Source organism: Lepus europaeus, chromosome 15 (assembly GCF_033115175.1).
Source record: "Lepus europaeus isolate LE1 chromosome 15, mLepTim1.pri, whole genome shotgun sequence".
NCBI lineage: Eukaryota > Metazoa > Chordata > Mammalia > Lagomorpha > Leporidae > Lepus > Lepus europaeus.
Genome location: NC_084841.1, coordinates 57,427,669 through 57,448,340, shown reverse-complemented (window position 1 = coordinate 57,448,340; position 20,672 = coordinate 57,427,669). Strand labels below are relative to the sequence as shown.

Genomic DNA, 20,672 nt, shown 5'->3' with positions numbered 1-20,672 from the left:
GAATATGGAATCCTATTTATCGACAATCCAAGCTTTGTGGCTGTACAACAAAAAACTTTCCAATCCTAGAGTGTTTTCCCCTCTTTTAGTAATTACTGTCCTTACAATACCTACGCTATGGATAAGTGTCTTTCCCATACACCTCGCTACTCTCTGAGATCTAGATATGAGTATACCACGACAAACTTTAGCTTGAAAACAGGCACACACAGGCTGACAGCATGGCTTACAGCTCATGGGTGCGCTTTTACAAACCTCTCGGACATCAAAGCTCCTCTTGAGGTTAGCACCGACTATTCCATAGAGTTCATCGGCAGGAAACAGAGGCTCTTCAGAAGGCTCGATGGTCACCTGTGGGCAGCCAGAACAATTGTATTAACCTGTCTAAAGGCATGATTTCAGAGTGACATCGTCAAAATGCTTCCCAGGAAGATAAGAGGCAGAAGCACATCTCCTACTCACTTCTAATTTCTTCTGGTAATTGAGGTTCCTCACAACCTTCCTGGTTAAGTGGAGAGCGTGCTGGTCATCCCAGGCATAGTGGTCAGTGACTCCAGACATTCTACAGGGTAAACCACACTGATATAATCAGAGCGGGGCAAGAGTCACAGATCTTAGACCCCCAATATGTTCTCTCATCTGAGGATCACAGCTTGTTTACGTCCAAAACACCTTCATGAACGCCATCTTATCTGATGCCCATCCCATCTGTGAGAAAACAGTGCTGTCTTGTTTCACAAACAGGAGAAACTGAGGTACACCTAAGAGCCCCTGGCAGCTGCATAAGAACCACATCTTCCAGTTTCCAACCGTGCCCTTGCTGCCAAGAGCATCCAATAAGTGCCCACCCCATGCACCTTGAACAGAACTAAAGGTGAGGAAGCCCACCACAGGCAGTGCCTTTTCACGAGGTACTGATGCCAGCACCAAGTGCTCGCACCCACCTGGCGTCCAGGGATACCACAAACCGTGGGCTCTATTTCTAAAGAGACTGCTGACTCCCTCTTTACAAAGTCACTCCACTGCAGGTCATAAGGAACAAGGACCCAGTGTCCCTCAGATTACGTGTAAAACTGGAAACTGATAAAATGGTTCTACGATAAGGGCCATGGAAGTTCCCGTTGAATTTCAAGTGCAGTAACTGAAACATGGGCTTGCTCTGGTCACCAGTTCTGTTCCAATTAGATGACTTGCTATTTCACATGTAGATGTCCTGTGACTTCCTAAAAAAGTATTTTTAAAACTCTGAAAGGTCAGGCAAAAATATATATCTGAAATAAGCAGAATTTTGGATTATTTTATGAGTAAGCACTAAATTGCTGAAATCTAATTTCTACATCTGATATAGGGAACAATCCAACCCCCTGGGAAACATTTCTTAGAGCCACTTCTCCAGTGCTTGCCTGCCACTCCCCTCCGCAGCGGGTGTCCCTCAACAAGAGCAGGGGCCACGCTTCCTCCCCTCCATGGTCCTCCAATGCCTCACAAATGGTAGACCCTTCAGTTTCTTTCAGGCATTTCCCAATCGGCCACACCCTTTATTCCTTCACACCAAATACGAGGCACACCACTGACTTCAGCCCACACTGTGATGCAATAAGAAACAGAAGCATAAAGAAGCTGCTTCTAAACCAGTCAGGACAGAAAATGCTTTCGTGGGGCCAGCGCTGTGGCATAGTGGGTGAAGCCACCACCTGCAGCGCCGGCATCCCATATGGGTGCCAGTTAGAGACCCGGCTACTCCACTTCTGATCCCGCTCTCTGCTGTGGCCTGGGAAAGCAGAAGATGGCCCAAGTCCTTGGGTCCCTGTACCCATGTGGGAGACTTGGAAGAAGCTCCTGGCTCCTGACTTTGGATCAGCACAGCTCCAGCTGTTGCAGCCAACTGGGGAGTGAACCAGCAGTTGGAAGGCCTCTCTCTCTCTCTCTCTCTCTCTCTCTCTGCCTCTCCTTCTCTATGTGTGTAACCGTGACTTTCAAGTAAAATAAATAAATCTTAAAAAAAAAAGAAAGAAAAGAAAACGCTATCTTGTAAAAAAGCTATCTACTATTACCAAAACCGCAGAAAAGGAAACCTTTGATAAGACACGTAGATGTAAGTCTGTGTCAGAGGAGCCCTGAACCATGACCCATCAGACAGGTACAAAAATGAATTCATAATAACAAACAGAAAGCAGAGCAATTCACGACAACTAAATTTTACAACACTGTTTAAAAAAAAAAAGTTGTCAAGACGTCATCACGTCCCCACGGTTTTAAGCAGGTAGTTCTGCACAGAGAGCTTGGCACACGTGAGACGGTGTGCTAGGAGGCCGATGCTCTCCACATCTTCATTTCACTTGAGGAACCGGGACCCAGGGAGGAGAAGCAGTTTGTCCAAGTCACAAGGATAACAGTGAGGCTAACAGAAGATGACTTCCAGAATCTACATCTCTAGTCTGATCCACTGCCTACAGCTTAACACTTTACAGGCAGTCAACATTTCATAAAAATTGCCCTTCTGGAAGTGGGGGTGGGAGGGCGGTTATGGGGGGAAGAATCACTATATTCCCAAAGTTGTACTTATGAAATTTGTACTCATTAAATAAAAGGCTTCTTTGGAAAAAAAAAAAAATTAATGCCCTTCCAAAACTACCTTCAACCCCTTCCCTTGAGTAGGTACCCACAAACAACAGAAGTCTGCTCCGGACCATCCACCTAACACCTTTCTACCTGCAGCCTCCTTTCCTCTGGGTCAAAACATCCACCCAGCCAGCAGTCACGTTCCTGTCTACCTGTGACAGTTGGTCAATGGCCCAACAGACAGTAACGCTACGCCTGTGTTCACTGAAATTCCAGGGTTCTGTTCACACGCAGGCAGAATTCAATCTCTGCTAAGCTCTGCTCCGAACTCCTCATCAGCACCTTCATCGTTCCACCTTTAGTTAAAATTGGAAGAGTGCATCATGCCATTTTTTTTTTAGTTCATTCATTTCTTTCTCTTACCTGCTTAATTATATTATAAAATGTGAGGGCAGAAGCTAGGCCTGAAATGTTTCTCTATGACATAATACTTAGTACAATCAATCTATCCATAAGAAGCGTTCAATGTGAAAGGAATGACTGAGATCCTGTGGCAAAGGTCCCGTAAACACCATCAAATGGCACACCCGTTTTTTGACAGGACCTCCTAGACTCTTCTCACAACCACTGCCTCCTGAGCTTGCCATGGGGCAGAGCAGGGTGAGGTTTATTACACCGGCACGGCCTCTGAACCCAATGAAAGGACGGACTTGCCATTTGTGTCTGGGTTCCTAGGGCACGGTCCTGAGCCCTTCTCTATTTGCATTCACACTAAGGTGAGCTCACCTCGTCTCATGGTTTCAAACTCCATCTCTGTAGATGACTCCCAAATAAAGACCTCTAACCCTGATCTGGACTCCCGACTCTGACAGCCACTGCCTGCTCAGCAGTCTCTACCAGGACATCTCACAGCATCTCTAACTTATCAGTTCCCAAAGCAAAGCCTGGCCATCTGCCTCAGCTCCAGATCTGCTCCTCCTCCAGCTGTGCTAATTGCAGGAAACGAATGCACTTCACATCATCTCAGCCACTGACTTTGGCTGTAGCCCTTATACGAAACCCATCCACAAGTCTCTCAGTTCCACCTCTAAAATAAAACACTGCCTATACTGCCTGGTATATAATAGTTGCCACACGGTGTTTAAAAATAAATAAGAGATCTTTCTCTCCAGTAACTGGCTTTGATAAGCTGTGGTCTGGTCTGGCACGTTCAGCACAGAGCATGGGGGTTGGGGGTGGGGTCTGTAAAACCGCTTTTAAACAAAGCAACAGTCAGTCCTGAAAAGAAACACCTAGCTCCCACTGCACCTGCAATGAAGATCAGCTCCTCCAAGATCCTCCGCAGACACCTCTTCTCCAGTCGCTGCTTTAACCTGCAACACACACACAGAATCAGTGGTGAGATGGGTCCATCAGAGAGATGAAAGAGCTGTCCTAACGAGCTCACCTCCCAGACCACACCTACACCCTCTCACCTACAGAGCTCAAGAGTTTTCTCATTCCACTCTCCAGCAAGCCTAGGGAAAACTTTCCCTTGCCTGTGGATGGGAAATCGGAGCTCAAGGTCACTAAGAGCTGGCCCACAGCCCCTGAGCAAGCGACGGAGCGCAACTGCAGCCCAGCAGGCTCTGAGATGAAAGTCCATGCCCCTTCCCTACGTTCTGGGGCCTTGACGCACATGGTAAAGCCCCTGTGTCTGTGGGTGTGTGTACCTCCCACCACCCAGGTCGCCTCGCCTTCTCCACTACCTGGTGAATGTCGTCCACTGAGCCTTCAAGTGCCACCTCCAGTCGCCTGCAGCTTTCCCCAACCCACCCAGACCTCCTCCTGCTTAGACAAGAGTAACAGAGTAGCCTTGCCACACACAGCTAAGAGTCAGGGCCCTTGCCAGACTGAACCTCAGCAATCTGCATATCTCTGCCGGCTCCTCTATACTGTGAGTTGAGCATCGACAGGAACTGTGCCTTACTCATCTTTGAATACTCAGTAATAGTGCAGAACTATTTCAGCCACTATCAGAAAGTGTTATCCAGTAATAACTTCAAGATGAGAAAAAAATCTCCAAGGCTTACCTAAATCTAAGATCTAGCAGACTATCACCAAAAAGAAAGACCCCTCTAGTAATAAATTATGAGTGACTTAATTATAGCCAAGGAAGTCTAATAGGAAAAAGAAAGAAAAATCACTGAAAGCCAAATGTCAATCATCATCCCTTAGGAACTGCTTATTGATTACTAGTTCTTCGGTTGATTAATTTGCTTCTTTTTCTTCACATAGGAAAAGTATTTATTAAAATAATCGATATTAACCTGAAATATAGCATAGGAATGATTTCTTATTCATGAAATCAAAAATTTTGTCTTACCTAACTAAAATGTTTTTCCCCAGGGAAAGGCAAACAGAATTTTCACCTCCAATTATTCCACTCTCATAACTAAACTCCTGGTTCTCTTCTTTACAAAAAAAAAAAAATCTGTGAGGGCTGGCTCTGTGGCATAGTAGTCTAAGCCACCTCCTGCAGTGCCGACATCCCATATGGGCGCCAGTTCGAGTCCTGGCTGCTCCACTTTCAATCCAGCTCTCTGCTATGGCCTGGGAAAGCAGTCGAAGACGGCCCAAGTCCTTGGGCCCCTGCACCTGTGTGGGAGACCCAGAAGAAGCTCCTGGCTCCTGGCTTCGGATCAGCACAGCTCCAGCCATTGCACCATTGCAGCCATTTGGGGAGTGAATCAGTGAATAGAAGACCCCTCTCCTTCTCTCTCCTTCTCCCTCTCCCTGCCTCTGTAACTCTGCTTTCAAATAAATAAATAAATCTTTTTAAAAAAAAAATCTGTGTAAAACATCTCTCAGTCCAGGCGATAATTAGAAGAAGTGTCTGGACATTTAAAGTTGTAAGAAGGAATGAACCACAGATACGCAATATTTATACTCAGAGAGCTAACATCAACTGAGAACAATAATGATTGTCATCAGTTATTGTTTACCAACACCCACAACATGTTTGATACTGTGATAGGTACAAAGATGACAGAAAATTGAAACAGTTCATTCCACCAAGTAAGAAGCTCAGAAGATAACAGTACAAAAAGCTTCTTCAAAAACCTATTTTTTTTTTTTTTTTTTTTTTTTTTGGACAGGCAGAATGGATAGTGAGAGAGATAGACAGAGAGAAAGGTCTTCCTTTGCCGTTGGTTCATCCTCCAATGGCCGCGCGGCCAGCGCATCTTGCTGATCCGAAGCCAGGAGCCAGGTGCTTCTCCTGGTCTCCCATGCGGGTACAGGGCCCAAGCACTTGGGCCATCCTCCACTGCCTTCCCGGGCCATAGCAGAGAGCTGGCCTGGAAGAGGGGCAACCGGGATAGAATCCGGCGCCCCAACCAGGAGCCGACGCTGCAAGGCGGAGGATTAGCCTGTTAAGCCACGGCGTCGGCCTCAAAAATCTATCTTATTACTCTCTTTCTTTTGCAACCACCCTAAGCTACTGCAGGCAACAGCCACAGAAGCCGACACGACACATGAATCTACAGCCTTCCCTCAGCCCTCAGACAAGCAGACGGCAGAATTTCGAATTCTCACGTGGATGAGGCTGCAGCTCCGTACCCGCCACCCATGGTCTTGCAAAGGCAAAGGCAGGCACCGAAGCAGCTCCTGCTCTCACGGAACTCCAGGCTTGCCTGGCTGGCCACTGAGCTGTATGTCTCTAATATGAACCTGAATGCACAAACAGACAATGCAACTGCTGGCCCTCAGACACAACCTTCTCTCTAAAACACAGAGCAGGGACTGGCACTGTGGCATAGCAGGTAAAGCCGCTGCCTGCAGTGCTGGCATCCCATATGGGCGCCAGTTCAAAACCTGGCTGCTCCACTACCAATCCAGCTCTCTGCTATTGAAGGACCCTTATGGGGGAGAGGGACAAGAAATTAGGCCTGGGCAAATATCAGGGGCTTCTTAAGAGGTTAGATGTTCCCCAGAGTCTAGCGGGCAGGACGTTCTCTGGGAAGGAAAAGTCAATCCCCTTCAGAGAACCTCTAGGCACGCCCAGAGCAGAAATGCCCCTCCCCTCCAGGAAACCTCTGGGCGCGCCCAGAGCAGAGCTGCCCCTCCCTTCGGAGGGTCTCTAGGCGCACACTTATGATGTCACTGCGACCGGCCAATCCTGTAACACCTCAGCACTCTCGCTTAGCACTCTCCCTCAGCATTCTCCGGTATGCTAATTGTCCCTCCGAACCAACCAATCCCGTGCCACCTCTGCATTTTATACCAGCACTCTCCACCAGCATTCTTCGCCAGCATTCTCCCATATGCTAACGGTCCCTCTGAACTGACCAATCCTATGCATGCGTTAGGAATATGCTAATTCGTTGCCTATATAACCTGTGTGAAACTGCCGCTCAGGGCTCCTCACTGCCTGAGGTGGGGGCCCGTTTGCGCAAACGTACAATAAATACCTCATGCTTTTTGCATCAACTGGTTTGGAGTCTGGATTTTTGGGCGTCCTCTCGAGCAAGTGGGCATCTCTACTACTGAGAGGTCCTACATTTGGCGCCCAACGTGGGGCTTGAGGTCGCCCTCAGACCCATTCTCTGCAGGACCAGTTGGAGGTATAATTAAGTGTTTTCTGTCTGTTGTTTTTTGTCTTGAGTATTCTGACTGGATTCTGACTGAAGTATTCTGACTGGCCAGTATCTGACCTGACTCTGTGGGACCAGTGGGGGAGGCAGGCGTGCCCAGCAACCCCTGGCCCGTTCCCCGGAGGACGCTCCGGGATGAGAGGGGAAACCCTCGGTCCGTTCCCCCGGAACACGCACCCGGGGTGGTCTGGAGGTGGGTCGGAGACCAAGTCTCCCTCCTTCCCGGGGAGGGCTGGTCAGGCAGCCGCTCCCAAAAATAGCGCAATAGCGTTCGATTTGTCCTAGCCATGTGGTTTGTCTTGTTTACTGTATGTGTCTGTGTATTGGCTGTTCTTTTTGTTTGGGCTGAAATCCTTGCACACATGGGTCAACAAATAACCACCCCTTTAAGTCTCACTCTAGATCACTGGAAGGACGTTCGAGAACGCGCGCGCCACCTCTCATTGGAGGTTAAAAGGAAACAATGGGCAAAATTCTGTTCCTCAGAGTGGCCGGCCTTCGAGGTCGGCTGGCCAAGGAACGGCACTTTTAACCTCGATATTATTTTACAGATTAAGGAACGAGTCTTTCAGCCAGGATCCGATGGACACCCTGATCAGATGCCCTACATTACCACGTGGGAGGATCTTTCACGTAACCCCCCTCCCTGGATAGAACCCTTCTCCTTCCCGACGGAGATACGGACCCCGATACCCCCTCCTCCTATCTCGGTTGTGCCAACCTCCTCCCTATACCCTCTGAAGGAGATTCGAGATCCAAAACCTGACAAGCCACCGGTTCTTCCGGCTGATCAGGACTTTCTGCTCTTTGACTCTCCCCCACCCTATCTTCCCGGCCAGCCTGCTCCCCCGCAGGAACCCCCACAACAACCAGAGCGGAATGTGCAACCTTCTGCACCATCCCCTGATTCCTCCTGGGCAGGGGAAGAAGTCTCAGCGCCTTCCCCGCCCTCCAGCCGCCTGCGCCTCCGTCGGGGGCAGGCAGGGGGCTCGGGAAGCGTCTGGACTTCGCAGGCTTTTCCTCTTCGCTCGGTGGCTGGCCAGATGCAGTACTGGCCATTTTCTGCTTCCGATCTTTACAATTGGAAAACCCATAACCCCTCTTTCTCTCAGGACCCCCAGGCTCTGACTGGGCTGGTCGAGTCAATTTTATTGACTCATCAGCCCACCTGGGATGATTGTCAGCAGCTTCTGCAGACCCTCCTCACTACTGAGGAAAAGCAGCGTGTCTACCTTGAGGCACGGAAAAACGTCCCTGGAGCAGATGGCCGACCGACCCTACTGCCAAACGAAATCGAGGAGGCGTTTCCCTCAACCCGTCCTGATTGGGACTACACCACCGTTGCTGGTAGGGAGCGACTTCGTCTTTACCGCCAGATTCTCCTTGCGGGTCTCAGAGGGGCTGGAAAGCGCCCCACCAATTTGGCCAAGGTACGTGCAGTAGTACAGGGGGCTGAGGAAGCGCCGGCAGGCTTCCTAGAAAGATTAATGGAAGCCTACCGTATGTACACCCCGTTTGACCCCCTGGCAGAGGACCGGCAGGGAGATGTAATCATGTCCTTTATAGGACAGTCAGCGCCGGACATCCGCAATAAATTGCAGCGGCTAGAGGGGCTTCAGGGATATACTATACAAGATTTAATAAAGGTGGCAGAAAAGATTTACAACAAAAGGGAGACCCGAGAGGAGAAGGAGGAAAGGATCCGCAAGGAGCAGGAGGAAAGGGAAGACAAAAGAGACAAAAGACGTAATCGAGAGCTTAGTAGAATTTTGGCCACCGTAGTGCAGGATATAGAAAGGAGTAGACCAGGACAGAATAGGGACTTGGGAGACAAACGAAAGCCTCGGGTGGAAAGAGATCAATGTGCCTATTGTAAAGAAAGAGGACACTGGGTCAAAGACTGCCCGAAGAAAACACAGGGACCAAAGAAGAGACCAGTTCCAATCCTGTCCCTGGAAGAAGACGACTAGGTGAGTCAGGGCCAGGAGCCCCCCCCTGAGCCCAGGATAACCCTTGAAGTGGGGGGCAGACCGGTAACCTTCCTGATTGACACGGGAGCCCAGCACTCGGTACTGACTTCAGAAAAAGGGCCTTTAAGCTCCAAGACTTCCTGGGTTCAGGGGGCAACTGGAGGGAAGTTATGTCGCTGGACAACCAATCGAGAGGTCCAGTTAAGTACAGGACTTGTGACACACTCGTTCTTACTAGTGCCAGAATGCCCCTACCCCCTCCTGGGCAGGGACCTACTCTCAAAGGTAGGAGCCCAAATTCACTTCCATAAGAAAGGAGCTACCATCACAGACTCAGGAGGGCGGCCCCTCCAGGTATTAACACTACGCTTGGAGGACGAACACCGATTATTCGAGAGGCCCTCGTCCACCATGGCTCCCCTGGACCCCAAGTGGCTCACAGATTTTCCTCAGGCCTGGGCAGAGACTGCGGGAATAGGGTTGGCCGTCAACCGGCCTCCCTTGATCATAGATCTGAAGCCCACGGCCATTCCCGTGTCAGTTCGTCAATATCCGATGGGCAAGGAAGCTAAGGAAGGTGTCCGGCCACATATCCAGAGACTGTTACACCTAGGCATTTTAAAACCTTGTCGTTCACCTTGGAACACCCCCCTACTACCAGTAAAGAAGCCTGGTACGGGTGACTACCGCCCGGTACAGGACTTGCGGGAGGTTAACAGGAGAACGGAGGATATGCATCCCACAGTGCCCAACCCCTACAATCTGCTAAGTACCTTGCCTCCGACCCACGTATGGTACACTGTGTTAGATCTAAAAGATGCATTCTTTTGTTTAAGACTAAGCCCTCAGAGCCAATCCATCTTTGCTTTTGAGTGGAAAGACCCAGAGACCGGGTTTTCAGGACAACTCACCTGGACAAGGTTGCCCCAAGGATTTAAAAACTCGCCTACCTTGTTTGATGAAGCTCTGCACCTAGATTTGGCCGACTTCCGAGTTAACCATCCGGACCTGGTCCTCCTGCAATATGTGGACGACCTCCTCCTTGCCGCTGAAACTGAGCAGGACTGCCTAAAAGGTACCGGGGCCCTGCTACAGAGACTGGGGGAATTGGGCTATCGAGCCTCCGCGAAAAAGGCCCAAATATGTCAGAAACAGGTGGCCTACCTAGGCTACCTCCTAGAAGGAGGGCAACGGTGGCTGACAGAGAGCCGAAAAAGGGTGGTTGCTCTAATTCCACCCCCCACCGATGCCAGAAAGATGCGGGAATTCCTCGGGAGTGCGGGATTCTGCCGCCTTTGGATTCCTGGGTTTGCGGAGCTGGCAGCCCCATTGTACCCCCTCACGAAGTCCAATGCTCCCTTTCAATGGAGAGAAGAGCAACAGCGGGCGTTTGACAACATAAAAAAAGGCCCTATTGTCAGCCCCAGCCCTGAGCCTCCCTGATATGACCAAGCCCTTCACATTATACGTGGATGAGAATAAGGGAGTGGCGAAGGGAGTGCTAACACAAATGCTTGGACCCTGGAAAAAGCCGGTGGCATACTTTTCAAAAAAACTAGACAATGTAGCGGCCGGCTGGCCTCCGTGCCTCCGCATGATAGCGGCCGTGGCAGTTCTGGTGAAAGACTCGGATAAATTGACTCTAGGCCAACCTCTCACCATAGTGGCACCTCATGCTGTGGAGACAGTTATCCGCCAGCCACCAGATCGGTGGCTCTCAAATGCTCGGATAACTCATTACCAGACTATGTTATTAAACTCAGAGCGGGTCCGGTTTGGGACTGCCACCTCTTTAAACCCGGCCACCCTGCTCCCGGAACTGGGGCCCCAGGCCCAGGTAATCCATAACTGTCACCAAATCCTGGCTGAGGCCCACGGCACCCGAAAAGACCTAACCGACCAGCCTCTGCCGGATGCCGAAATGACCTGGTTCACGGATGGGAGCAGCTTTCTACAGAACGGTGAGCGGAGGGCTGGGGCAGCGGTGGTGGATGGAAAAACTGTTATCTGGTCAAGTGCCTTAAAGCCTGGAACTTCTGCTCAAAAAGCCGAGCTCATAGCCTTAACTCAAGCTTTAAAACTGGCACAAGACAAAAAGGTCAACATTTACACAGACAGTCGGTATGCATTCGCCACTGCCCATGTACATGGGGAGATATACCGGCTAAGGGGCCTCTTAACCTCGGCAGGCAAGGACATTAAAAATAAGCAGGAAATCCTAGATCTTCTACAGGCCCTGTTCCTGCCCAAAAGGTTGAGTATAATCCATTGCCCCGGGCACCAACGAGGAGACGACCCCGTAGCAAGGGGAAACAGGATGGCAGACGAGGCCGCTAGGGCGGCAGCCCTGAGCCAACAGGTGCTCCCGTTAAAGACAACTGAGCCCACCCAAGTATCGAGGGAACCACCTTTCCTCTATTCGGACCAAGACTTAGATACGATCCAGCGGCTCGGTGCAGAGTATAATGAACAAATAAGGGTTTGGAGGCTCGGAGAAAAAATAGTCCTGCCACACCAATTGGCTAAAGAAATAATTACCAGCCTCCATCAATGGACTCATTTGGGACACAAAAAACTAAAAGCAGCCTTACAGGAAGATAGGCAGTCTTATTACATCCCCGGACTTGACTCTTTAGTCCAGCAGGTGACTGAATCCTGTGTTCCGTGTGCCAAGGTAAATGCCAGACACCTCAAGCTCCCGGAGGGAGCTAGGGTAAGAGGAGACCGACCAGGAATCAACTGGGAGGTCGATTTCACTGAGATAAGGCCGGGCAGTTATGGGAATAAGTATCTTCTAGTTTTTGTAGACACCTTCTCCGGATGGACTGAGGCATTCCCCACAAAACGGGAAACCGCCCAGGTGGTCGTCAAGAAGATCATAGAGGAGATCTTCCCCCGGTTCGGCTTGCCTAAGGTAATCGGGTCCGACAATGGCCCAGCGTTTGTCTCCCAGGTAAGTCAGTTGGTGGCCAAAGCATTAGGCATAAATTGGAAATTGCACTGTGCCTATAGACCCCAAAGTTCAGGACAGGTAGAAAGAATGAACAGAACAATTAAAGAGACCTTGACCAAATTAGCGTTGGAGACTGGTGTTAAAGACTGGGTCCAACTCCTCCCTATGGTGTTGTTCCGGGTCCGAAACACGCCCTCTCATTGCGGGCTGACACCATACGAAATCCTTTATGGAGGGCCCCCACCAGTAGCAGGCTTGCTTGACCTTGCCAGTGACTCCGTTGCCGATGCCCCTAAATTACAGGCCCGGTTGAGAGCACTCCAGATCATCCAGAACCAGGTCTGGAAACCTCTTGCAGCAGCCTACCAACCCAAGACGACAACCATTCCACATCCTTTCCAAATCGGTGATGCTGTGTATGTCCGAAGGCACCAATCTAAGACTCTAGAGCCCCGGTGGAAAGGCCCCTTCACTGTGCTGTTGACAACTCCCACCGCTCTCAAGGTCAACGGAATCGCTGCTTGGGTCCACGCCTCACACGTGAAGTGAGCACCACCTCCCCAGGGCCCCGAGGATCCGGATAGACCAGCCAAATGGAAGCTCCAGCGCACTCAGAACCCACTCAAGCTAAGACTTTCAAAAACTGTTTAATATTTGTGATGTTCCTGGCCTTTCCCCATTGTTTTTCCAATCCCCATGCTCCACAATTGTTAACGTGGAACCCAACCCAGTCCAGCAAGAACAGAGTTCCCTCCCTCCAGTGAGGCAGGCTCTCCCCAGGCCGGTCCAATAGATTTTAGGATTAAAATCTGTGCAAAAAGAAAAGGAGGGAATGAAGGACCCTTATGGGGGAGAGGGACAAGAAATTAGGCCTGGGCAAATATCAGGGGCTTCTTAAGAGGTTAGATGTTCCCCAGAGTCTAGCGGGCAGGACGTTCTCTGGGAAGGAAAAGTCAATCCCCTTCAGAGAACCTCTAGGCACGCCCAGAGCAGAAATGCCCCTCCCCTCCAGGAAACCTCTGGGCGCGCCCAGAGCAGAGCTGCCCCTCCCTTCGGAGGGTCTCTAGGCGCACACTTATGATGTCACTGCGACCGGCCAATCCTGTAACACCTCAGCACTCTCGCTTAGCACTCTCCCTCAGCATTCTCCGGTATGCTAATTGTCCCTCCGAACCAACCAATCCCGTGCCACCTCTGCATTTTATACCAGCACTCTCCACCAGCATTCTTCGCCAGCATTCTCCCATATGCTAACGGTCCCTCTGAACTGACCAATCCTATGCATGCGTTAGGAATATGCTAATTCGTTGCCTATATAACCTGTGTGAAACTGCCGCTCAGGGCTCCTCACTGCCTGAGGTGGGGGCCCGTTTGCGCAAACGTACAATAAATACCTCATGCTTTTTGCATCAACTGGTTTGGAGTCTGGATTTTTGGGCGTCCTCTCGAGCAAGTGGGCATCTCTACTACTGAGAGGTCCAACACTATGGTCTGGGAAAGCAGTAGAAGATGGCCCAAGTCTTTGGGCCCCTGCACCCACATGGGAGAGCCGGAAGAAGCTCCTGGCTCCTGGCTTCAGATCAGCACAGCTCCGGCTGTTGTGGCCACTCAGGGAGTGAACCAGCGGATAGAAGACCTCTCTCTCTGTCTGCCTCTCCTTCTCCCTCTGTGTAACTCTTTCAAATAAATAAATAAATCTTAAAAAAAAAAAAAAAGAGCACTATTCCAATATGAGGATGCTGTCTATATTCCCGACAGATGTTTTCAATTTTTAGTCATTCCTTTACACATTTTCTAATAAGAAATAAGCATGAACTACTCATGGAGTGTTTGCAGCCTTTACTCTGCATCATGCCGAGTGAAATAGGCCAGTCATAAACGTCAGATACAGCATGACTGCATGTGCATGGGATGCACCCAGAGTACTCCAGTCCACAGAGACAGAACATAGCGTGCTGGTTACCAGCACAGTGGAGGTGGTTGGTGTCTAATGGGCTTCAGTTTGGGAAGACAAAAAGATTCTAAGAGGGAAGGTGGTGGTGGCAGCACAACTATATGCATCTACCTAATGTCACAGAACTGTATGCTTAAAAATGGTAAAAGTGACATATTTTAGGTTATAAACATAAATGTTATATTTCATCACATTTTAAAAATCATCATTAATCAGTGCAAATGATTTCGATATGGATCTGAACTTCAGTCAGTCACGATTATGTCCTTACCAAGGGGGGTCCAGCCAAGAAGATGGTGCCCTGCTTGCGGACGATGATGTTTTCATCAGCCATTGCAGGCACGTAGGCGCCTCCCGCCGTACAGGAGCCCATGACCACTGCTATCTGGAATTCAAGCACATCACAAGCCCCTAAGATGCAACTCAGACAGAGAAGTGTACCATGTTTGATCTGTAGCCCCAGGGACCAGGGGATGGCACTAGCTGGTCCCTAGACCTTACTTTTAAAAGAGTCCTCTAAACACTGGGAATATATTTTCCTCATTTCTTATATCAAAACATTGTGAATGGTTTATGTCACTCTTTTAATAAAATGCGTGGCCAAGCTCCCTGTCAGAGAGGAAAATGGCCCGATACTCTCTTACCCTGTGCAACTATGGAGAGAACAAGCTCACAATATACTCAAAATTTAGCAAGCCTGTGTGGAAAGGACAGCTGTGAGATCTAATAACAAATCCTCAAAGCCGTCTAAACAATTGTCCCACACCTCAAAGCTATACAGAAATAATTCTTTGGAGCCAGCGCTGTGGCATAGTGGGTAAAGCCGCCATCTGCAGTGCTGACTGCTATGGCCTGGGAAAGCAGTAGAAGAAAGTCCAAGTCCTTGGGCCCCTCACCCACATGGGAGACCTAGAAGAAGTTCCAGGCTTCAGATTAGCCCAGCTCTGGCCAATGTGGCCAACTGGGGAGTGAACCAGAGAACAGAAGACCTCTCTCTCTCTCTCTCTCTCTCTCTGCCTCTGCCTCTCTAATTCTGCCTTTCGAATAAATAAAAAAAAATTTTTTTAAGTTCATGGAAAAATGGAGCTGAAAGATAATACACATTTCCCATGAATCTCAAAAATTAAAAAAAAAGAAAGAAAAAAGAATTCTTCATTTGAGCATGTCGCACATTTTGTTACCATGACACTCCCTTGATATAAAAGTAATGCTGACATTGCACTAGAAAGTATCGCTGAAAAGAAAACCGGCCGTGCTGACCGAAGCTGGACGCCGTGGGCAGCGGAGCTCACAGCACCATTTCTCTCCACTTTGCTGTGCACAAAACTTTCCACAACAAGCTTAAGGAATTCTTGCTTGGAGATCAGTATGGTACGAGGAATAATAAATACAGGTTTGGCTGATTACAAATAATATCATCAAAGACAAAGAAGTATATAATGGATATTTTTTGAAATTATCATATGAAAGTAGTTTCCATTGCTTTCCTTACAGCCATGCTAATATCTGTTATGAGAAACAGCACGCCATACTGGTATGAATCCACAGATGAAAAGCAGCAAGTGTTTTCCATCCAAATGGCCATCACAAAAAGCATTTTCCCCTTAACTAAAGCTTCATGCATGTTATTAAAAGTGGCTGTCACATTTGTCAACATATTAATGAGATGTTTATCTGACTGTTATGCTTATCATCCACAAGTTTGTTTTAAAGGTTTCTATGGCTACAAAAACTCCTGCCTGTGAAAACAAGGTAACACTCATTGTATCAGTGTTTATAATAGGAAAAATATGCAAATAGGCAACATGGCCATCCACACAACACTGTGAATGGTAAATGAATTCCAGATAAATTTTTAAGTCAATAAATACTCTAAATATCTGAGACAAAAATAACAAAATGACTGTTAACACTTAACAAATCCAGATGGTGAGTGTGTGTGCATTCCATTCTATTATTCTTTATACTTCCTACACATCTGAAAATTATTTTACGGGCTATTCTTAAGGCTCTGTAGGGAGCAAGGACATAAATTCACCTTACTGCCCTGTTCTCTATAATAGAACACCAGGTTCAGCTCAAACTATTTTCAGTATTCAACAAGAAAAAAAGTCAAGAAACTTGGAGAAGAGTCACAATGATGTAAGAATCTAAAAAGGAGCCGTTTCCAAAATAAGACCCAAAGAACCAAACAGGCATAGTGGAGTTCCACAAAAACAACTCAAGAGCAAAGGGAAAGGGAAGAGCAGCAAGTATCAGCAACAAATTCAAAACCCGGGGAGGGGTGGCGAGGGGCAAGGAGACCAAGAAAGAGGGGTAATTTTGTCCCAATGCCATGCTACCACCTGCCATGGGATGCATGCCTGTCCCTCCTCCCCCGCCCCCCTTTCCTATGTTATTTGATAGGAAGCTATTAGATGAGGCCATGAGGGTGGAGCCCCCATGATGGGATGAGTGCCCTAGAAAAGGAGGAAGAGAGAGGAGCTCTCTCGGTCCACCAAGACCTGGAAGAGGGCCCCCACTCAGCCCCCAACCACCCTGGCCCTCTGCCTCCAGGAGTGTGAGAAATAAGTGCTGGTTGTCGAAGCCACCCAGTCGCTGACAATCTGGTAAACCAGCCCAAACTAAGACTCTGCATGAGTGGGGGGCAGCAGGAAGGGGTGACCAGTTTGGCAGAAACACCACAGGTGAAGAGCTGACTCCTTCAGGGCATGAACCACATATCTAAGGGCACTCCTTCAGTACCAAACAAACCAACAACTGACTTCTCCACCAACTCACGCATGCTCAGAAAAGTACAGGAGTGGGGCAGGCAGACTTCTGCAAGGGCCCCAGTGATCCCCGACTGTCATCGGGGTTCATATCTGTGGCACGTCCCCTTGAGGGTGTGGTGGATCTAACAGTTTGCTTGTTACAAACAGAACATGGCCAGTCACGGCTGTCACTTCTGTGGTCAGGTCACGACAGACCGTGTCTTCCCCCGCGTTGCCCTCTCTCCTGTGCTGGCACCCTTTCTTGCTTTCATGAATCCAGGTGACCCATGTGAAATGCTCTACGGCAAGGAACTGAGTAAGGGGGCCAGCATTTGGTGCAGTGGGTAAGACGCTGCTTGGGACAGTCGCAGCTCATAGTGCAGTGCCTGGATTCTGGCTGCTCGGTGTCCAATCCAGCTTCCTGCTATTGTGTGTCCTGGGGGCAGCAGATGATGGCTTAAGCAGCTGGGTCCTGGACACCAACATGGCCAACCCTGACTGAGTTCCAGGCTCCTGGCTTCAGCCTGCCCCAAACCTTGTTGTTGTGGGCATTTGGAGAGTGAACCAGAGGATGCAAGATCTCTGTCTCTCTGCCTTTCAAATAAAATGAAAATAGATGAATAATAATTTTTAAAAGAAAACTGAGTGAGGCCTGTGAAGAACCGTACCCTGCTGACAACCACGTGAGCAGGTGAGGAGGTGGGCCCTTCCTAGTCAAGCCCCGAAATGACTGAGACCCAGAGCTAAGCCTGACTTCCAACCCACAGGACCTGCAAGAAAATAAACGTGTGGTGTATTTACTGTCAAGTTGAGGGATTTATTCTGCAGCAATATGCGAGCAAGAGAGAGTTCAAGAACCATCTACTGCGGTTGGCGTTTAGGCTAGCAGTTAAGACGCTGGTAAAGACACCTGTGTCCCACACTGACGTGCTTGGACTCAAAACCCGGCTCCAGCTCCCAGCTCCAGCGTTCTGCTAATGCAGACCCTGGGAGGCAGTGGTGATGGTTCAAGTGGTTGGGTTCCCGCACCCATGTGGAAAACCTGGGTTGAGTCCTTGGCTCTTTGCTTTGGCTCAATGCAGTCCCAGCTGTTGCAGGCATCTGGGGAGGAAACCAGCAGATGACAGCTCTCTTTGCCACTCAACTGAGTAAATTTTCTGGTAAAAAATCTAAAGTGACTACAATTAAAGCACATGTGAGGACTTGGGGCAGACTTTGCTTAGAAGTACTTTTTTGTTGCTGTACTTCAAAGAATCTGTAAACTCTTCAGCTACTCCAGAGGTGGGAGACAGACGGTAAGCAGAGGTCTGTACCATGCCAGAGTATGAAAAACCAAGAGCAAGACATAGATGAACTCTGAAATCGCTGTGTTTGGTTAAAGAAACCAGCCACAAAAGACCACTTATTTTATGATGTTATTTATATGAAATGTCCAGACAGGCCCATGCACAGAGACAGAAAGCAGATGAGTGTTGCCTTGGGCTGGGGGCTGAGAGTGACTGCTGATAGTGTGCCAAAAATACCCTAAAATCAACTCAACTCTGTGACTCCAAAAATCTATTTATTGTACCCATTACATGGGTGCATTATATGGTTACACAAATTATATCTCTATAAACCTGAGTGGAATTCAAAAATAAATTAAAAACAAGAGCTAGAGTTACTAAACGTATAGGAATAAAAACTTCAAATTTTTTGTCAATAAGAATGAGGGGGAAGGAAAGAGATATCATTCTAGTCACAAGTATCTAACAGACAAAAAGTTTATTACTGCTAAAGCAAACACTGATAATGGAAATACAAATTAAATAAACCACAGGTAAGTCACCAATCAATGCCAAGCCACTGTCACACCACTTCGCTCATCATCTAATTCTGAGTCACAAAGAGGATGTGAGAGTCACTCACACACAAAGGGGATGGGGAGCAGGAACTACAAGAGCTCTGCTACTGGGTCTGCTTTTCCTACTCACAAAGCAGGGTCAAAGAGCACTGACAACTTCCTGGAGCCACACACACACACACACACGTGGTACAACCAGGCTCTCACGTGCGCCCACACCCGACACATGCTCTGCAACCCAGAAAGAGAAGGCTGCTGGCGTCCCCACCAAGAGGGCGTGAAAGGACGTGAGATGCATGGCCATGTACTTTTCTGCCCCCACTCAAGGAACCTCTGGCTTGTGTTGGGAGCAGAATGCAGATATGTGCCAAGAGAGACATCACAGGATCCCCATTCGCGTCAGGACACAGGTAAACTCCAAAGACCACCAACGAGAGGCCACAGTCCACCCCATCACCAGTGGTGACAGAAGCAAACCCAGAGCTCCTTCTTGCTGGGTGAGGAACCCCATGGTGGTTCTAATGGAGTGTGGAGCTGAAAGCTCCAACCTTATATTGATGGCTTGGCCTTCCTGGGGACAAGGCCCCTCCAGGAGCCCACCAAGAGTAACCCCATTAGAATAAGGGATGCTCCCATCTCCCATGACATTCCAAGGGATTTAGGGGCTCTGCATCAGGAACCAGAGTCAAAGACCAAACTTTAGAACAACAGATGCTGCAGGTGCCCACTATGCGTCAGGAAATCACTGGTGTTTTAAGGAGCTCTAGGCCAGGGACTTGGGGCAGAGGTCAGAGATATCACCTCGTACTAAAACACTAGCAGGAAATGTTCAGAGACACAAAGCCTCAAGGTTTACAAGCAGAGATATTGAGGGGGCAGGACAAGGAGAGGTCAGGGAGAGAACAGGCAAGGAAGCCATGAGAGTTTATAAAATCATCAACAAGGACTGCAGAAATTAAAAGGAGAAAGTAGAAGGAAAACAGGGAAACCCTACAGGCATGACTTAGGGAGAATTTCAGGAAAGGGAACAAATGACAACATCATGAGGTAGAGTGGGAGACTCTGGCCTCTGGGTCAGTGGGCATCGTCTGAGACATAATCCCAAAGACACAATCCCTAATGCCACAATCCTGAATGTTGAAATCCCCGAAGATTAAAGCCCTAAAAGTATAATTCTAGAAAAAGTAACTTCAAAAGTTCTTTAAAAGATACTTACATATGCTTTTAAAGGGGGATTTGAGAAACATTTAAAAAATGTGCAGAACAGGTAATGGGTCACATTATACAATAAAAATGCAATGATAGGGACTGGCGTGTGGCATAACACTGGCATCCCAAATGAGTGTCAGTTCAAGACCTGGCTGCTCTACTTCCAATCAGCTCCTTGTAAAGGCACCTGGGAGAGCAGAGAAGAATGGCCCAGGTGCTTGGGCCCCCTGCCACCCATGTGGGAGACCCAGACTTCAGCCTGGCCCAGCCCCAGCCATTGCAGCCATTTGGAGAGTGAACCAGCAATGGAAGATCTCTTTCTTCCTCTCCTAGTAATGTTGTCTTACAAATAAATAAGATAAATCTTTTTCAAAAAAAATAATATACATACTTTTGTAAGCATAAACACTCAGGTACACAAATGATAGTCATACAGGTATAAAATTATAAACAGATGAACTATACTCACAATAAGTCAAAAAGTAGAAACTGTATAATCACATATTCTTATGGTTGGAAATTGTTTACAGTGAGCTTTATAACTGGAGTCACCTGAGAAACAGTGACAGGTGACCCAAAGTCATTTGATGAGATCAATCAGAATTCCCTAGGGGTCACACAGCATCTATGAATATAGTCACCTGAAGAGCTAAGACACTTCACAAAGGCAGATGTACAGAAGGACATGATTTCCCAAAAGTGCCAGCGTCTTAACACACATATACGTACCACTTAACACAGAACATGAATGTGATGATGCAACATATGTGGAGTCACATTTGCATGGAATGTAT

The 20,672-nt window shown here is 48.4% G+C and overlaps 1 protein-coding gene across 1 annotated transcript in view; it reads right to left on the bottom strand.

The window, feature by feature from the left end:
• Positions 1-20,672, bottom strand: part of MCCC2 (methylcrotonyl-CoA carboxylase subunit 2) — a 76,302-nt gene that overhangs the window by 19,707 nt on the left and 35,923 nt on the right. Inside the window, exons 7-10 of the mRNA XM_062212224.1 lie at positions 14,345-14,458; positions 3,871-3,935; positions 463-562; positions 256-351 (exon numbers count right to left, since the gene is read on the bottom strand). Coding sequence (XP_062068208.1) covers positions 256-351; positions 463-562; positions 3,871-3,935; positions 14,345-14,458 — 375 coding nt within the window. The remainder of the gene's footprint in view (positions 1-255; positions 352-462; positions 563-3,870; positions 3,936-14,344; positions 14,459-20,672) is intronic.